Source organism: Hordeum vulgare, chromosome 5H (assembly GCF_904849725.1).
Source record: "Hordeum vulgare subsp. vulgare chromosome 5H, MorexV3_pseudomolecules_assembly, whole genome shotgun sequence".
Lineage (NCBI taxonomy): Eukaryota > Viridiplantae > Streptophyta > Magnoliopsida > Poales > Poaceae > Hordeum > Hordeum vulgare.
In genome coordinates, this window is record NC_058522.1 from 159,194,663 (window position 1) to 159,211,119 (window position 16,457).

General features: G+C 50.0%; 1 protein-coding gene across 1 annotated transcript in view; it reads right to left on the bottom strand.

Moving 5' to 3' along the window:
* The window catches only part of LOC123399940 (protein PGR-like), a 62,806-nt gene that overhangs the window by 35,093 nt on the left and 11,256 nt on the right, over positions 1 to 16,457 (bottom strand). Inside the window, exon 2 of the mRNA XM_045094330.1 lies at positions 6,029 to 6,251. Within this exon, the coding sequence (XP_044950265.1) occupies positions 6,029 to 6,251 (223 nt within the window). The remainder of the gene's footprint in view (positions 1 to 6,028; positions 6,252 to 16,457) is intronic.

The window sequence follows — 16,457 nt, forward strand, 5'->3', positions numbered from 1 at the left end:
CGAGACGGTCGGTCTCCATGATCGCAACCGGGGGCCGCGCCACCTGTACCTAGGGTTCGCCCGTCGGTCGTGCTAACCGGCTGCCCTAGAAAGTCTTTTTCCCAATCCTTTTATCCGGGTTTTCTCTCTACCTACGGTCGCTTTGATCAGCATTTTCTTTTTTGTTTTTTATCTAAGATCGGTTTGTATCGCCCGCCGCCGCTATTGACCCCGTGCCTCTACTTTGACATCGGCGCGACCACCTGGCCTCTACTCCGACCCGACAGCCTCGCGCGACGTGGCGGCCCCTCACGACCTGCGCTGGCCGTCGCCGCCCAGCTCCGACTGGGACTTCTCCGTTGCCACCTGCCTCCGCCGCGTCTGTACAACCAGCTGCCTCTCTGGCCCCGTCGTCGACTGCGTCAGGCTTGCTGCCTGCCGTAGGCTGCGCCGCGACGGGCCGGCTGTTGGCCGCGTCAAGCACCGGGCAACGCAGCACCGGTGCCGGTGCTTGTTGCCCTCGTCCGCACATCGTCCCACGCCGACCGTCATCGTCGGCTTCATCTCAGACTATGCTGCCACCCCGCCTCCACCAAGCGACGTCCCCGCCCACGATCCGCCTCATCTACGTCGTGCTAACGATCTGGCCCATCGGTTGCGCACGCCTCCGCAGGTCCCGTGAAGACGATTCCGAGTACAGGGCGCCCCTCCAACAATTGGGAATCGGGCTGCCACTGCGTTGCCCCGCCAGGCCGCAGCGCCACCACCACGTGGTTCTCCCCGCGGCTGCCCCCGACTCGCGCGCCCCCACCGCATCGCCCCATCAGGCCATAGCGCCACGACACGCAGTCCCTGCTGCCGCACAAGGTTGTTCCCGTTCACGTTGGTCCCTCAAGGCCTTCCTACCGTCGCCCCGACCAGCGCGCTGCCGCTTCGTCGCCCCTTCGGGTCGTAGCGCTACAGCGCGCGGTCCCCTTTGTCGTCCCCGAGCGTCGACTTCCCGTGGCATGCGCCTCGCCACCTCCCTCGACGCACGAACGCCGCCGTCCACGCCGGTCTTCGTCACACTGTCAGGTTCTTCCTCGCCTACTTCGAGTATCGCCGCTCGCTCCTAACTAGCCTCTGCCGCCGTCAGGACAGGACCGCCACTCTTCTTCGACGCCACTGTAGCTCGCTCACCCAAGCCACGCCGCCCGTCCACCCCCTTCATCTTCGTCCAGCACTAGCTCATCGCCAGCATCGTCGTCATGTTCCCCGACCACTGCATCTACTCCGACCACCGCAGGCGACATCAGCCCCCTCCGTTTGAACCGCAACCGTCGTCGAGTCCGTCTTTGCTAGCCTCCTCGACATGGCATACAGTTTGTTCAGGTCCCCGTCTACGCATGCTCGGTGTTGTTAACACCGACGCGTGCCTTCGTCCCCGATGTGTTTCCAGGCCTAGCAAGCCTAGAACAGTGCATCGTCAACATTGACTTCGTCCGTCTACGCATGCCCGGTGTTGGCAACATCGATGCGTGCCTTCATCCATGAGGTGTCCCCGGGCTTGGCAAACCCGGCGGGACGCATCGTCAATAACTTCTTCCCGGCGCACCATTACTTCGACACCACTTCGCCCATGACTAACACGGCGCCTCCTTGCGCCCACGACTCCCCAACAACTTTCTCGACACCGGCCACCCCGATTCAACATCGACCACGACGTCCTTCGCATGGCTACCTCAACCACGACTGCACGACCCTTTGCCCTCGGCTACCTCGACATCGACATAAAGGCTATCGCCTTGCTTTAGCAACCTCGTCGGTTTTTCACTCCAGCCACGACTACCGCGATGCATCGACCATTACGAGTGTGGGCGGGATGACCGTCGGCTTACCTTCCGATTCTTCTCCAGTCTCACCGTGTGCGTCGCTACCGTTGTGACTGCGGGGGGATGTTGAGTATCATGATTAGATTGAAAACATAGGATAGACTAGGAAGTATTCTGACTTATCTTATACTCCAAATAGATCATGTAGTCCTATATATATGCAGACCTGGCCAAACGGGCCGGCCCGGCACGGCCCGTGCTAATCGGGCCTGGCACGGCACGGCCCGCCCAGGCACGTTTATTAGTCGGGCCGTGTCGTGTCGACCCGTGGGCTGCGCCTCTAGGCCCAGGCACTGCCCGATTATTAAACGGGCCGGCATGTTGGCCCGATTAGCACGCTGGGCCGCATTTTTTTAGCCTTATGGGTTTATTTTTGGGCCTATTGGGCCATATTTTTGTATATATATATTAAAAAAAATTCTTAAAATATATAAAAAGTAAACGAGCCGTGTCATGCCGGCCCGCGTGCCCAGCCTCCAGACCCAGACACGGCCCGAGGCGTGCTTCGTGCCGGGCCCGAGCACGATTAGCCCGTGCCGGGCCGGGCCCATGTCGTGCCAGACACGCGGGCTGTCGGGTCAGCCCATTTACCCGACCCGTTTGGCCAGAGCTATATATATGCACACGAGGCTCAAGCAACAATCAACTATTCCACCAATCCCTCTATCCCCACCAATCCCTCTATCCCCACCAATCACTCTATCCCTTCTAACATACAGGCTCCACACACACCCATACATGACACAGTTGTTCATGATCAGGCACAAGAGGACACTAGTAGATAAGCTTCTGAACATGGTTGTCGGTCATCATGTTCATCATCAATCGGGTGCGTTCGCGCCTGGCGGGATGGAAGGGCAAGCTTCTGAACATGGCTGGTAGATGGGTGCTTGTACAGGCAGTCCTCACAGCCCTGCCCACTTTTGCCCTGACAATTCTCTAGGTGCCAAAGAATATTCTCAAGGAGGTGGATAAGGCGCGTCGGCAGTTCCTTTGGGCCCAGGACGAGGCTATGACTGGTGCCAAATGCAAAATGACATGGAGCAAAGCGTGCTTACCAATTGCAAGGGAGGGTTAGGGGTCCTGGATCTTCACCGTTTCGGCACTGCCCTTCGACTGCGATGGCTATGGCTAGCCTGGCAAAAACCACGGCGGTCGTGGATGGAGTTTCCAACACCATGTGACCAGAGGGAGCAGGAGTTGTTCGCAAGTGCAACGTGAGTGAAGATCGGCAACAGAAAACTAGCAAGTTTCTAGAAAAGTACGTGGCTCGGAGCAGCACCGATGTGCATTGCCTTCCCAAACCTGTTCAAACACGCTCGAAGAAAAAACAAAATAGTGGAGGCTGCGCTGACAAACGAGCAATGGATTAGGGATCTGCGTCACGGCGGGTATTACACTATCTGATCAAGAGGAAGATATAATCGCTTGGCTGGCTGGAGGAGGACAGTGCTATTCAGCTAGCGCCTCATACGCTCTCCGAACCCAGGATGCCGCATCCCCGGGCATCAAATCGGTCGTCTGGAAGGCCTGGGCCCCGGGCAACGTGAAGATGTTCGCCTGGCTGCTGCACCCAGACAGCCTCTGGTGTAAAGACCGGCTGCGCGGCGAGGGTGGCCAAATGGATACTTCTGCCCCCCCCCCCCCCCCCCCCCCCGTGCATCAAAAGCCTGGAGAGCTCGACGCACCTCATATGGGACTGCCTCTTCTCCACTTCTGTCTACCAGAAGGCGGCCGCCTAGATCGGTTGCGCGGCCATGAAGGAAAAACGGGAGGTCAGCCAAGATTCCCTCAAGCACTGCCAGAAGATGATCGGTCTAACAACGGCTAGATTTAGGAGGGGATTTAAATCAATGTTGATGATGATCGCCTGGGAGATCTGGAAGGAACGAAATGCCTTCGTCTTCAGGGCTAAGTCGCCAAGGATTGAGGACATGATGCGTGCCATCAGCGGCGATCTGGAGCAGTGCAGGCTGGCGGGCGCACATTGTTTAGAGCCCCCTTTTGGGGGAGATGCCGCGAGATAATCACCGAGGCATTTTGAGGGTCTTTCTTCCCTCATCATTTTCCCATTTTCCTCTCTTTTAGCACGCTCTTCGTGCCCATGATCGCTTGATCCCCACTGTTTTCCCGCTTGCTTTCTCCTAAATCAATGAAGCCGGTAACCCCTGATCTTTAAAAAAACTACTGGATAAGTACATGGCGAAGAATTGAGTAAGAGGACCAGGCTCTACAGCTGCCATCGTCGAAGGGCGCAAGCGAACTACTTGTCTGCATAAAGGTGATGTACTTGATCACCCTCGCAAGCCTCAAAGTGTAAGAATTGTTCTTGCTGTAGAGGGGCACTTGAGGTACCATTGCACTGAGCCCATGGAACTAAAGTTAGCAGACGGGGTGTAAAGACTAATCCAGTCCCCAATAGGGGTAGTCAAGAGAATTTGTTACGTATGGAACTAGATCGTGCAGTTGAGAGCTAGATCAGCACTTGTGTGTTCAGAATTGTCTACTATGTTGCAAACCCTTTGTAATTCAATTTCATTCGACTTATTTTGCAGCTGCAGTTTCATTTGACTTATGTGATCTGTTACTGATGTGTTTTCTTTTACTGTGGAGCATTATGCAGTTGATATCCTTGGGAGAGGTACAGGGTAGTAAAAATTAGTAATCTGTGAGATGATAATCTGATGATGAGGCGTGTGCATGAAGCCATGAACTCTGATTGTGTTGGTAACTTCTTTCTGCGGAACACTCAGGGTTGTTTTATTCAGCTGCCAACATATTACAATCGTTTTGGATGAAGAAACTCTGCCTTTTCACTGACGTGAGGCTCAAGTAAATGAGGGAACAACATGTTTTTGATCAAACAGGTGGGCGAATAGACTGAGCTGCATTTAAGTTTGGTTGTTTGCCATGTGTCTTACAGAGTCATGAAAGGTTCAAGCTAGTTTGAGTTTATGAAATTTAAAATGAATGAGCGGGAGAGGTAGGAGCGCCGCTTGGGAGCATTTTCCTCACACACTGAACGTTTGATTCTATATCTGGAGTAGGCTCACGTAGTTACTAATTAGAACTCAATCTACATTCACACATTGCACATAGTTTGTACTAGAAGAGTTGGGCGTGCTTTGCTGCGTCGTTGGTGTTGTTGGGTTTCTTCAAAAAATACTCACTCTATTCCAAAACAAAAGGTGTATTACTTTTTAGAAAAGTCAAACCTTTTAAGTTTGATCTAATTTGTAGAGAAATATATCGAAATTCATAATATCAAATCGGATCCATCATGAAAAGAATTTACATACTTCTTTGTTCAATATTGTTGATGTCGATATTTTTTGCTCTGAACTTGGTCAAAATTAAAGAAATTTGACTTTCCAAAAAACTAATGCCCTTTATATTTTGGAACTGATGGAATATTTAGTTTGGCGGCTGGGGGAGATGGAGTGTGTTCTATTTTTATTTATAAAATGCGGTTATTTGATGGGTCTTTTGTGGTGTGGTTCTGTGTTATCCGCTAACCAATAGTATATTTAACATCGTATTGGTATGTTTTTATAGGCCGGTTGATGTTGATTGATTTGAAAATTCATTGGCCCCATCAAAACTGTAATCCAAATTCAAAATTGAATGCCTCAATTGAATGAAAAAGCTTCAAAATGGGAACACAGGGGATTTAAAAAATTTGAATGGGAGAGCCCTTGAGAAATTGTTGATCCGGTCAAAATCAGGTTGACCGGATTCTAAATGGAAGGCCTCATAATTGAGGCCTTAAAAATTAGGAAGCATATTGTATAGTATAAAGAATTGGATGAAATAGCTTTGGGCAATTGTTGACCCAGTCAAAATCAGGTGACCCAATCCCAATTGGAGACCTCAATTGAATGTGGACTCTTTAAAACTAGGAAGCTTAGTGTTACAGAGCATATCAGTCTACGATCATCTCTATGGTCATTCACAATGTTAAGCCCTTAAGCATATTTCAAGCTTGCTCAAAAAGAATTCATCGTGGGATCCAATAGTTGCATGAATAACTCAAAAACATCACTAGACCACGTGTAGTTTGGTTAAATCATTTTTTCCCTCGTTCTTGGCTTGATGCCCAAAACAATTTGCTCATAAACAGGTGATTGTTTTAAGATGGAAGAATCTATAATGATACCTCAACCATGAAAGGGGCATACCTTCAGGGTAGTGACAAGCCGTGGTTGTTCATCACTAAGCACACCGATTTCAGATGACCAAGTGTCTCCATTGCAGCAGCAATAATGGCCAATAATAGCACCTATTATACCAGTTATAACCTTTGAACCATTTGAGTCCAAGCATTGATCTTGACCCCCAGTCATTATCGCCAATACAATAACCAATACAGTTGCTATTGCACTATTTGCCAGAACTTGGATCCTTCAAGAATTAAGACATAAACGAATAATAAGATGTGGGAAAATATAAAGTATTGGATGCTGTCGGCAAAGCAATGTCACCTATTTACAAAAGAGAAAAGCTGATTGCCAAAGAGAAATTCCACAAAATTCATTAACTTCTACCAAATATAATATGAAAAACTGATACGTATGATAAGTTAAGGTTTTTCATCAAGCACATCTAACTCTCACAAAGAACATCGCCAAAACAAATTAACTACTCATAATGTATTTGTCCGAAAAAAGGATTTCGCCCCGCTCTATATATAAAGCACCGACCAACAAGCACAACGATACAAACTCACGCCACCACCGCACACAACACACACACACACACCCGAGGCAAGATACAAAGGTGCCGAGCACCGCCACACCACCCCCAACGACTACCAAGCCACTACAGATGAGCGAAGAAGTCCCGCTTGGAGCCAACGGAGACCTCCTCCACCACGAGCATTCCTCTGAGGAGAGATGAGACAGAGACCGACAGAGCAAGGACTCCAAGATGGTGCCTCCTAGAAGGGAACGACCACTGATAGCTGCCACCATCCGATCCCGAGGATCGAGTTTTCACCCGGAGCATCATGGAGTAGAGACACCACGATAGAGACTTCACGAAGGGTACGGCGTCCACGGACAGCGCCGCCGTCGGCCAGATTGGGCAAGTGATGTACCTAGGCACTCCCACCCTTCCGACACACCCTAGCTCCACCAACCACCAGCGACCACCCACCCGCATGGCCATGGCTGCTCGCCCGCACCCGAGACCTAAGTTCCGCCCATGAACGCCGTGCCTCCCGCCGCCAGGGCGCTGCCTTGCATCCAGGCACCCCCAAGACCGACCAAAGTGACCGTCTTTGGGCCAAAGGACGCACCCGACCGAAGAGACTGCAGCATATATCCTGCCTCGAGCAACGTGAAGCCACGTCTACACATACACGGCCAGGGAAAGGGGGAGAAGGAGGAGTGGATGCATCCAAGACTGGCGCACCCCTGTGCTGGCGATGGGTGGCCCGAGCTCGTCGGTGGACGCACCAGACATCCCCTGTGTCGCCCCACCTCGGCGGTGGACGCAGCTCCACGCGAGGCCACCAACATACACCCGTGCATCGGCAAAGCGAAATCCCAAGGGCCACCACCAACCGCCAAGGAAGCTTACCGAGGAACCCATTTGGGTCGCCCGCCGTCGTAGCCCCTGGAACCCGGCCAGCCCATCCACCGGCCAGCTGCTACTTCGTCGCACCACCACCTGCCGCGGACATGGCAGGGGCAGAAACCTGTAGCCCGCACCGCTTGGCCCCAGATCTGGCCTCGACACAAGGTGCGCCCACCACGCCGACGTGACGCCCGGTTCCAGCGCCACGCTCCGGGACGATGGCCCATACCAGCGCGCCCGAATGGGAGGACCAAGAAGGCCCCGCCATGGCCGGCGACGGATAGGCTTCGCCTAGCCGCACTCCCAGGTGGCGGCAAGGGAGGAGGAGGGTCAGGACTGGGAGCGGCGGGGATTAGGGTTGGCCCTCCAATCGCCGTGCGGAGGCGACGCGGAGGGAGGGGGGAGGGGATTTTTTCACCCTCCACCATTCATAATGTATTTTCACCGAAGCAGTGGAAAGTTAACAGTTTTGGGAACAATCATTTAATTTACATTGGTGTATTTTTGTGGAACTGGGATTGTGCTACTACCACGATAGTGCATGCATGCTGAAAAAAGTATTTAATTCTGACACCGAGCACAAACATTTAAACGATGGCCTCTTAGGCCCGCATTGGTACTCAGAAATTTTGGGTTTAATTAGGCCCTTGACGTCTCAACTGTATCCAATGAAATTCATGTGTTCCAGACAGACCCTTATGAATTCATTGACTTCTGAATCTTTGAAACTGGCTTCCAAACAGCCATAGACTTGGGCTAACCGTTGCCATTTCGTGCAAGTTTGACTACATTGCGTCAGTATTGTGTTTTGTACTTGTGTCAGTAAAGTGCGGGCTTTCCTATAAGACCTAGCTAACGAAGAATTCAATCTACATTTCTCTACAAGACCATATTCCCTCCATTCGCGTTTGTTGGACCATTTAGCCAAAAAGACCAAGGCAGAGAGGAATCGATTGAGGCTTTTTGATTTTGGCAACGTCCAACGAAGGACTTATTTCCCCCTTTTTCTTATGAGAATTTTCAGGGATTGCCATGCCAACTCCCACCTTAAATCGCTAAATTAATCCTGTAACCATTCCCCCTCAACAGCATTAACTGCACGCATATAATAAAAGAGTGGGAGAGAAAATCATGGGGTAATGACACCTTAATCTCCCGTGGCCCTAAAATACCAAAATGTCTGAAAACGCTCGTTGGCCACAGATACCAAAACGGAAGGAGAAGAATTTTGTATCCTCCTCCCCCCACTATAAAGCATTGTACTCTTTGTGCCGAACTATCCATATTTAGCTTCCATTTCTATGCATGTTAGCCATTGAAAATGAACTAGTGACAGAGTGATAGTTGAATCTGTACCAACTTGATCCCATTTTAAACATGGCAGCATTGTAGATGATGAAAAGTGTAACACAATAAAATTTAAATTCTATTGATTCATTATTTTGGAGTGTTTCCCTCTTGTTTGTGAACTTGGTCTGGTGTTAATGCCTTGGTGACAACTGTTTCGACCCTTGAACTCTTTCTCTTTTCCTTCCAAGGATTAAATATTTCCCTCGGGTTATCCACCTTTGGATGTATATTGCACCCGTCGCGACCATTCCGATGGGGCGGTGGCACGTACCTCTTCACCGACCTCGTGGACTGCCGCGACACCGCCGATTTCGCTAAGACCTTTAGCTCAAACGACAACTCCGAAGGGCACCATGTCTGGAGGGCTGGCTTCGCCCCTTCGACATAGTAGCCGTCACACCGTCTTCGTTGATGGTTCTTCTCCGATTGACAAGCATTCTCTGGCAAAGGCAATGCGCCGCCAGGCCTCGAGAAATTTGTACTACACCCAGGTACCTGTTCCATAAAAAAAATTCTTTCCTTTTCGGATACACTCATTTCTACTAGCTTGAAGACCGCAGGTATCTCTATTGGAAAGAATAATGCTGAAATTAATTTGTCGATGGGGTACTTAAACATATGGAGATTGACCGTTCAACGGTGAAGTGTATTAACACCCCACCTAACCCCAAAACCGAGGACGGTATTGAAATGGATCCACATATGATGGTCCGCTTATCTTCCACTTGGTTGGTGAGGTTACCGAGGTTGAATTGGATGACAGAAGACCTGGGTTCATGTTTTGTGACTTCACAGCGGCTCCGCGTAAATCTAAATCACTTTCCTCTAAAAAGAAACAAAACCCGCCCAAGAAGGTGAAGATTTCCACACCGATTCGGGTTTCCACATGAGAGGCATGTTTTGGAATAGCACAGGTCTTTCAGACTTGGCTAAGCATAAACATGTCGGTGATGGCGTGCGTGAACACAGTTTGGACTTTGTGGCAATTTTTGAGGCCGGTAAAGGTAAAGGTGACTTCTACCCGCATATCCTCAATCACCTATCCGGTGGTTTCTGTTAGGAATAAGCAACTTGTATTCCCATGAGGCCATAGGCCAGTATATATACATGTACAAGTGGTGGACTATATGCAGGAAACCCCTTATATATTGGGATAAATACAAAAGGGTACATGACTTATATTATAACTCTAACACCCCCCCTCAAACTCATGGTGGATGAACAACACTGAATTTGGAGAGATAAAAGACATGTTGTGCTCTAGTCTGGGCCTTCGTCAGGAAATCCGCCAACTGTAACTCGGAAGGCACATACTGAAGAGCAATAACCTGATCCTGCACAGCAGCGCGCACATAGAAAGCATCAACGCCAATATGCTTGGTGAGCTCATGCTTCACAGGGTCGCGCGCAATGCTAATAGCACATGTACTGTCAGATAAGAGTAGAGTCGGTGTAGTGACAGAAACACCAAAATCCTGAAGTAACCACCGTAACCAAGTCACCTCTGCCGTCAAAAGAGCCATCGCTCGCAACTCAGCCTCTGCACTCGAATGGGAAACTGCAATCTGTTTCTTCGTCTTCCAGGCAATGAGAGAACCACCAAGAAAAACACAGTAAGCAGAAAGTGAACGGCGATCTGAAGGATCACTAGCCCACGTAGCATCCGAATAGGCCTGAAGCTGTAAAGAACTGGAGCGAGGAAAGAATAGACGGTGAGAGATCGTGCCCCGAAGATATCGGAGAACACGGAGGAGATGACTATAGTGAACCGATGTGGGAGCAGAGACGAACTGACTCAGAATATGAACCGGATAAGAGATATCCGGACGAGTGACAGCCAGGTAAACAAGACTGCCAACAAGATGACGATAACGCGTCGGGTCAGGCAGGGGATCACCATCAGTAGCGCATAGGTGAACATTGAGCTCCATAGGAGTCTCAACAATGCGCTCATCAGTAAGAGCAGCACGAGCAAGAAGATCCTGGATATACTTTTCCTGGGATATAAAGAAGCCATCAGAGGTAGAAGAAACTTCAATCCCAAGAAAGTAGCGTAGAGGTCCAAGATCAGACATAAGGAACTGCTCACTAAGACGGGCCTTGACAAAGACAATATACTCGGGGTCATCCCCAGTGATGACCATATCATCAACATAGAGAAGAAGAAGAGTCCGACCACGAGGAGAAAGGTGAATAAATAATGCTGGATCATGAACACTGGGTGAAAAACCAGCGGCAGTCACCACAGAGGCAAAACGCTCAAACCAGGCACGGGGGGCTTGCTTAAGGCCATAGAGAGAGCGACAAAGACGACATACCATGCCATCAGGAACAGAATACCCAGGTGGTGGCTGCATGTACACCTCCTCACGCAGCTCACCATTAAGAAAAGCATTCTTAACATCAAGCTGAGAGATAGACCAGTGGTGTGTAGAGGCCACGGCAAGAAGTGTACGAACAGTGGTCATATGAGCCACAGGAGCAAAAGTCTCGTCATAATCACGACCATGCTCCTGCTGAAAACCACGAGCCACAAGACGAGCTTTGTGACGCTCAAGAGAACCATCAGAGCGAGTCTTAACCTTGTAGACCCACTTACAAGTGATGGGACGAACTCCGGGAGGAAGGGAAACAAGATCTCACGTACCAGTGCGTTCAAGAGCAGCAATCTCCTCTGCCATCGCAAACTGCCATTCAGGATGAACAACAGCCTGATGATAAGTAGTCGGCTCAAGAACAGCAGCACCAGCGGTGGAAAATCCAAAGCGATCAACAGGCGGACGAGGACGAGAACGCAAACCATAAGTAGGCTGAGATGAGGATGACGACACATCCACAGAGGCATCCACAGAACGTGAACGACGAGTGTAACACTGAGGAAAAGATGGAACAATGGAAGGAGGAATCGCCAAGGTAGAATCGGGGAGTGACGACGAAGAAGTCACCGGAGAGGAAGGTGTAGACTCCGGTGACATACTAGACGAGGAGACTGTGGAAGATGGTGGCGACAAATCGACTGGAGGTGGAGAAGCAGAGGGAGCGGAACGAATAGGCAAAGGCTCGACAGGTGTGATAGATGTGTCAGGAAAAGTGAGAAAAGAGACATCCTTCACTGAAAAGGTCGAGGAAGATGGGCGTGGGTAGAAGGGACGAGACTCATCGAAAGTCACATCCCGAGAGATACGCATCCGACGACCGATAGGATCCCAACAACGATAGCCCTTATGCTCATCACTATAGCCTAAGAAGACACACTCAACAGACTGAGCGGTCAGTTTGATGCGTTCGCGGGGGGCAAGAAGAACATAGCAAACACAACCAAACAAACGAAGCATCGAATAATCAGGAGAACGATCAAAAAGACGCTCGAAAGGAACACCACCCTGTAGAGCAGCGGAAGGCTGGAAATTGATGAGATAGGTGGAGGTGGAGACGGCCTCAGCCCAAAAATGAGGCGGGAGAGAGGCAGCAATCATCAATGCACGAGCCGTCTCAAGAAGATGACGATGCTTGCGCTCAGCCACGCCATTCTGAGCATGAGCACCAGGACAAGAGAATTGAGAGAGAGTCCCTTGCTCAGCAAGAACACCACGCAACATCTTAAAGATATACTCGCCAGCGGAGTCAGCACGAAACACACGAATGGGAGAAGAGAACTGAGTATGAACCATGGCAGCAAAACGCTTATAAATGGACAACACCTCACTACGAGAAGTCATGAAATAAAGCCATGTGTAACGAGAGAAGTCATCTATGAAAATAATATAGTATTTATGACCCCCTTTCGAAGCGAAGGGAGCCGGACCCCATACATCGGAATGGACTAAATCAAAAGGATGCTTAGACACTGACTCACTATGTGGATATGGTAACTGAATCTGCTTGCCAAGACGACAACCCTGACACTCTAAGGAGGCATCTCCTGAGACAGACCCCAGAAGACCTCGACGAACTAACGACGACAAACGAGAACCACACAGATGACCAAGTCGATGATGCCACTGCTGGAAAGAACCAGTAGCCGAGGCGACCAAAGCGGAAGAACTGGCGATAGAGTGGGCAGCAGAAGGAACATGAAGCCAGTCCAACTCCCAAAGACCCTCAGAATCACGGCGGCGAGGACCAGCCCCAACCAGAGTGTGCGTGCGACGGTCCTGGACAGAACAAGAGTCAAGGTCAAGGATGACACGGCATCCAGAATCAGCAAGTTGACCAGCGGAAAACAAATTCATGGTAAGTCGAGGAACATGAGCAACATCAGGAACAGAATAAGAAGGAGTGGTAAGAGTGCCTCTACTAACGACAGGAAGGGGAGTACCATCAGCGGTGAGGACATGAACAGGAGAACCAAGCGATCGAAGAGAGGACAGAGTGGAAGAATTAGAAGTCATATGAAAGGAAGCTCCAGAGTCCAGAACCCATGGGGATGTACCTGACTGTGTAGAAGGTGGTTGCTCAGTGCGAGAAGCCTCAGTCACAGAACCAGCAGTACCCGTTGAGGAAGAACCTGAAGCAGCGAGCAGACGCTTAAGTCTCAGAATATCCTGCTCAATCAAAGCGATGGCTGAAGCTGTCGAGGTAGATGACGAAGTCGCTGTAGATGATGACCGCGCCTTGCGCAAGTGTTTCTTCTTCGTGTAGCAGTGGGACTCAATATGACCATCATTGTTGCAGTAGTTACAATGTGGACGGGGGCGACCTGAGCCGCCAGAAGGAGTGGGCAAGAGCGGCGGAGCACTCGAGCGAGAAGGGGTCGGTGCAGCAGGTGGCGTAGAAAAAGTCCGAGCAGCGAGCACCGAGGGAACCTCCAGCAAACCAGCACCACGTAAGCGAGTCTCCTCAGCACGAATCTCAGAAAGCGCCTCCATGAGAGAAATACGACCACGAGCAAACAACTGAGCACGCCGGGGCTCAAACTCCTTACGGAGCCGAGACAGGAACTCGTAGATGCGATGAAACTCCAAGTCGGCCTGGACAGCCTGGCAACAGGGGCAAGTACGACAACCAGCACTGCGGAGAGAATCAAGCTGGCGCCAGATAGCAGAACTCTGTGCATAGAAGTCATCAACAGTAGAGTCAACCTGCTGAAGAGCATGCTCCTGACGGACCACAGAGAGGTATAAGGCATCACCCGAGGGCTCATAGCGCTGACGAAGGCGAGTCCACATCTCAAACACAGTAGGAAGGCCCAGAAACTCAGAGGCAAACTGAGGCAGAACGCTAGCAGTGAGAACAGCTGCAACACGAGCATCATCATCAAGCCACTGGGTGTAAGCAGACAGAGCACCATGATATGTCTGAAGAGCCTCCTCATAAGCCAAGACCTTCTCATCATAAGCACGGATAGCGTCCTCATCAGCAAGCTTAGCCGCATCCTTGGCAGCCTGAGTAGCATCCGCAGGAAAAGCCGGTGGGGTCGGCGGAGTGGGAGCCACGGGAGGAACCGGACATGGCGGACAACAGACCTCACCAGAAAGGAAACCCCATAGGCGGATGCCACGCATGTGAATGCGCATGAAGCCAATGAACTCGGTGTAATTAGTGCCATCAAAAATCACCGGACAACGAGGAACAGCAACGTAGCCGGATGAAGCAGACATTTTTTTTAGAACTCACGGGAGTTGCAGATCAGAGAGGGCCGGCAGGAGCAAAACAAACGACGAGGCAGCGACTTGCGTCCCGATCGAAGTCAAAGCAGGAGGAGACGCTCGATCTGGATCCCGTCTGGATTTGGATCTGCAGCAGGAATCCCGTCTGGATTTGGAGCAGCAGCAGGTGGAGGCACTCGATCTGGATCCCGTCTGGATTTGGATACGAGACGGCTTCTCGCTGGAGGGTGCCTTCACGTGAGATTGATTGCTCCAACGTGAGAGAGATTGATGGGATCCTGGTTCCTGTGCGTGCAAACAGCAACAGGAACACAGCAGACAGCGGCGTAGAGCAACAGGAACTAGTACTGCTCGAGCCTGGTGGCTTCACGTGGAGATTGACACGAGACGGAGCCTTCTCACCAGAAGCTAAAAAAGAGGGGCCAGCCTTCCCAGAGAGCGATCCGAGACGGCTTCTCGCTGGATCCTGGCGGATCGAGGCTGGGCGAGATCCAGGAGCGGATTGGCGCCTGAAGTCTGGGAACCGCCGCGAGAGCAGAGTCGGTTCTGGACGGGATCCGGCGACGAGGATGATGAGGAGGAGCGGATCAACAGCACGAGTTGCGGCGTGCAAAAGTTAACCTAGCTCTAATACCATGTTAGGAATAAGCAACTTGTATTCCCATGAGGCCATAAGCCAGTATATATACATGTACAAGTGGTGGACTATATGCAGGAAACCCCTTATATATTGGGATAAATACAAAAGGGTACATGACTTATATTATAACTCTAACAGTTTCAACTACTCTTGGCATAGTTTACCAGCTCGTGGAAGGTCCGGAGGAATCCTTCTTGGGATTCAGACCACAATCATGGACTTATTGGCTTTTTCGTTAGGTGAATTTCATATCAAATTTCACCTATGGAACAGAGCGGATAATTTTATATGGAGCCTGGTCGCAGTCTATGGGGCTGCCCAAGATGAGCAGAAATCCACTTTCCTTCGGGAATTGGTGAACCTAGCTAAGGATAACCCATACCCAATGCTTATTGGAGGGGACCTCAATATCCTTAGGTACCACGAAGAGAAAAATAATGACTGGCCGTTCCTATTCAATGATGTGATTGACAGTTTGGATCTTCGAGAGGTTAGTATGTCAGGACAACAATTCACCTGGGCTAATAACTGTTATGTATCGACATGCGAGAAACTCGATAGGGTACTCATGGATACCAAATGGGAGCTAAAATTTCCTCCGGTAACCATGCGAGCCCTAGAGTGTATCGAGGCACTATCAGATCATGCGCCAATCATTCTTGACTATAACTCTATGAACACATCTGCCCGACGCCCTTTAAGTTTGAATTGGGATGGTTGCATCGGAATGGTTTTGTAGAAATACTCAAGAACATTTGGGAGAAGCCCGCCGTTGATCGTACACCCATTCAGAGATGGAACTTTAAAATAAGGGCCATGAGCGACACCTCTCTGGATGGGCGGAACACACCAATGGGATGTATAAAAAGAAAAGACGACACCTCTCTACCATTATTGATGACCTCGATAAAATTGTAGAGACGTGCATCTTATCTCAACAAGAGATTAGTTTGAAAAATCAGTCAAATGAGAAGGTTGCCCGTCTTTTGCAAGTAGAGGACATTAAATATTACCAAAGATCCAAAGTTGACTTCATCTTGATGGGAGAGAGTAATACAAAACAATTCCAATTGATGGTCAATGGTCGACATAGAAAGAAATGTATTTATAGTCTCTAACAATATGAAGGGCGGATTGAAGGTCATGAGGAGCTTAAAAGGTATATCACCAACCACTACAAATCTCTGTTCGGACCGCCAAATGAGGGAATTTCACCCTTGACGAGAACCAAACAGATGATATTCCTCAAGTCACCCCAGAAGAGAATGAAATCCTCACGGAACCTTTCTTAGAAGAGGATGTGAGAGTTGTTGTGTTCCAAATGGAACATAACAAAGCTCCAGGACTAGATGGCTTCCCCACAGAATTCCATAAGGATTTATGTCATATCATCAAGACTGGCCTTTCGGAGTTGTTCAATTGTCTTCATGC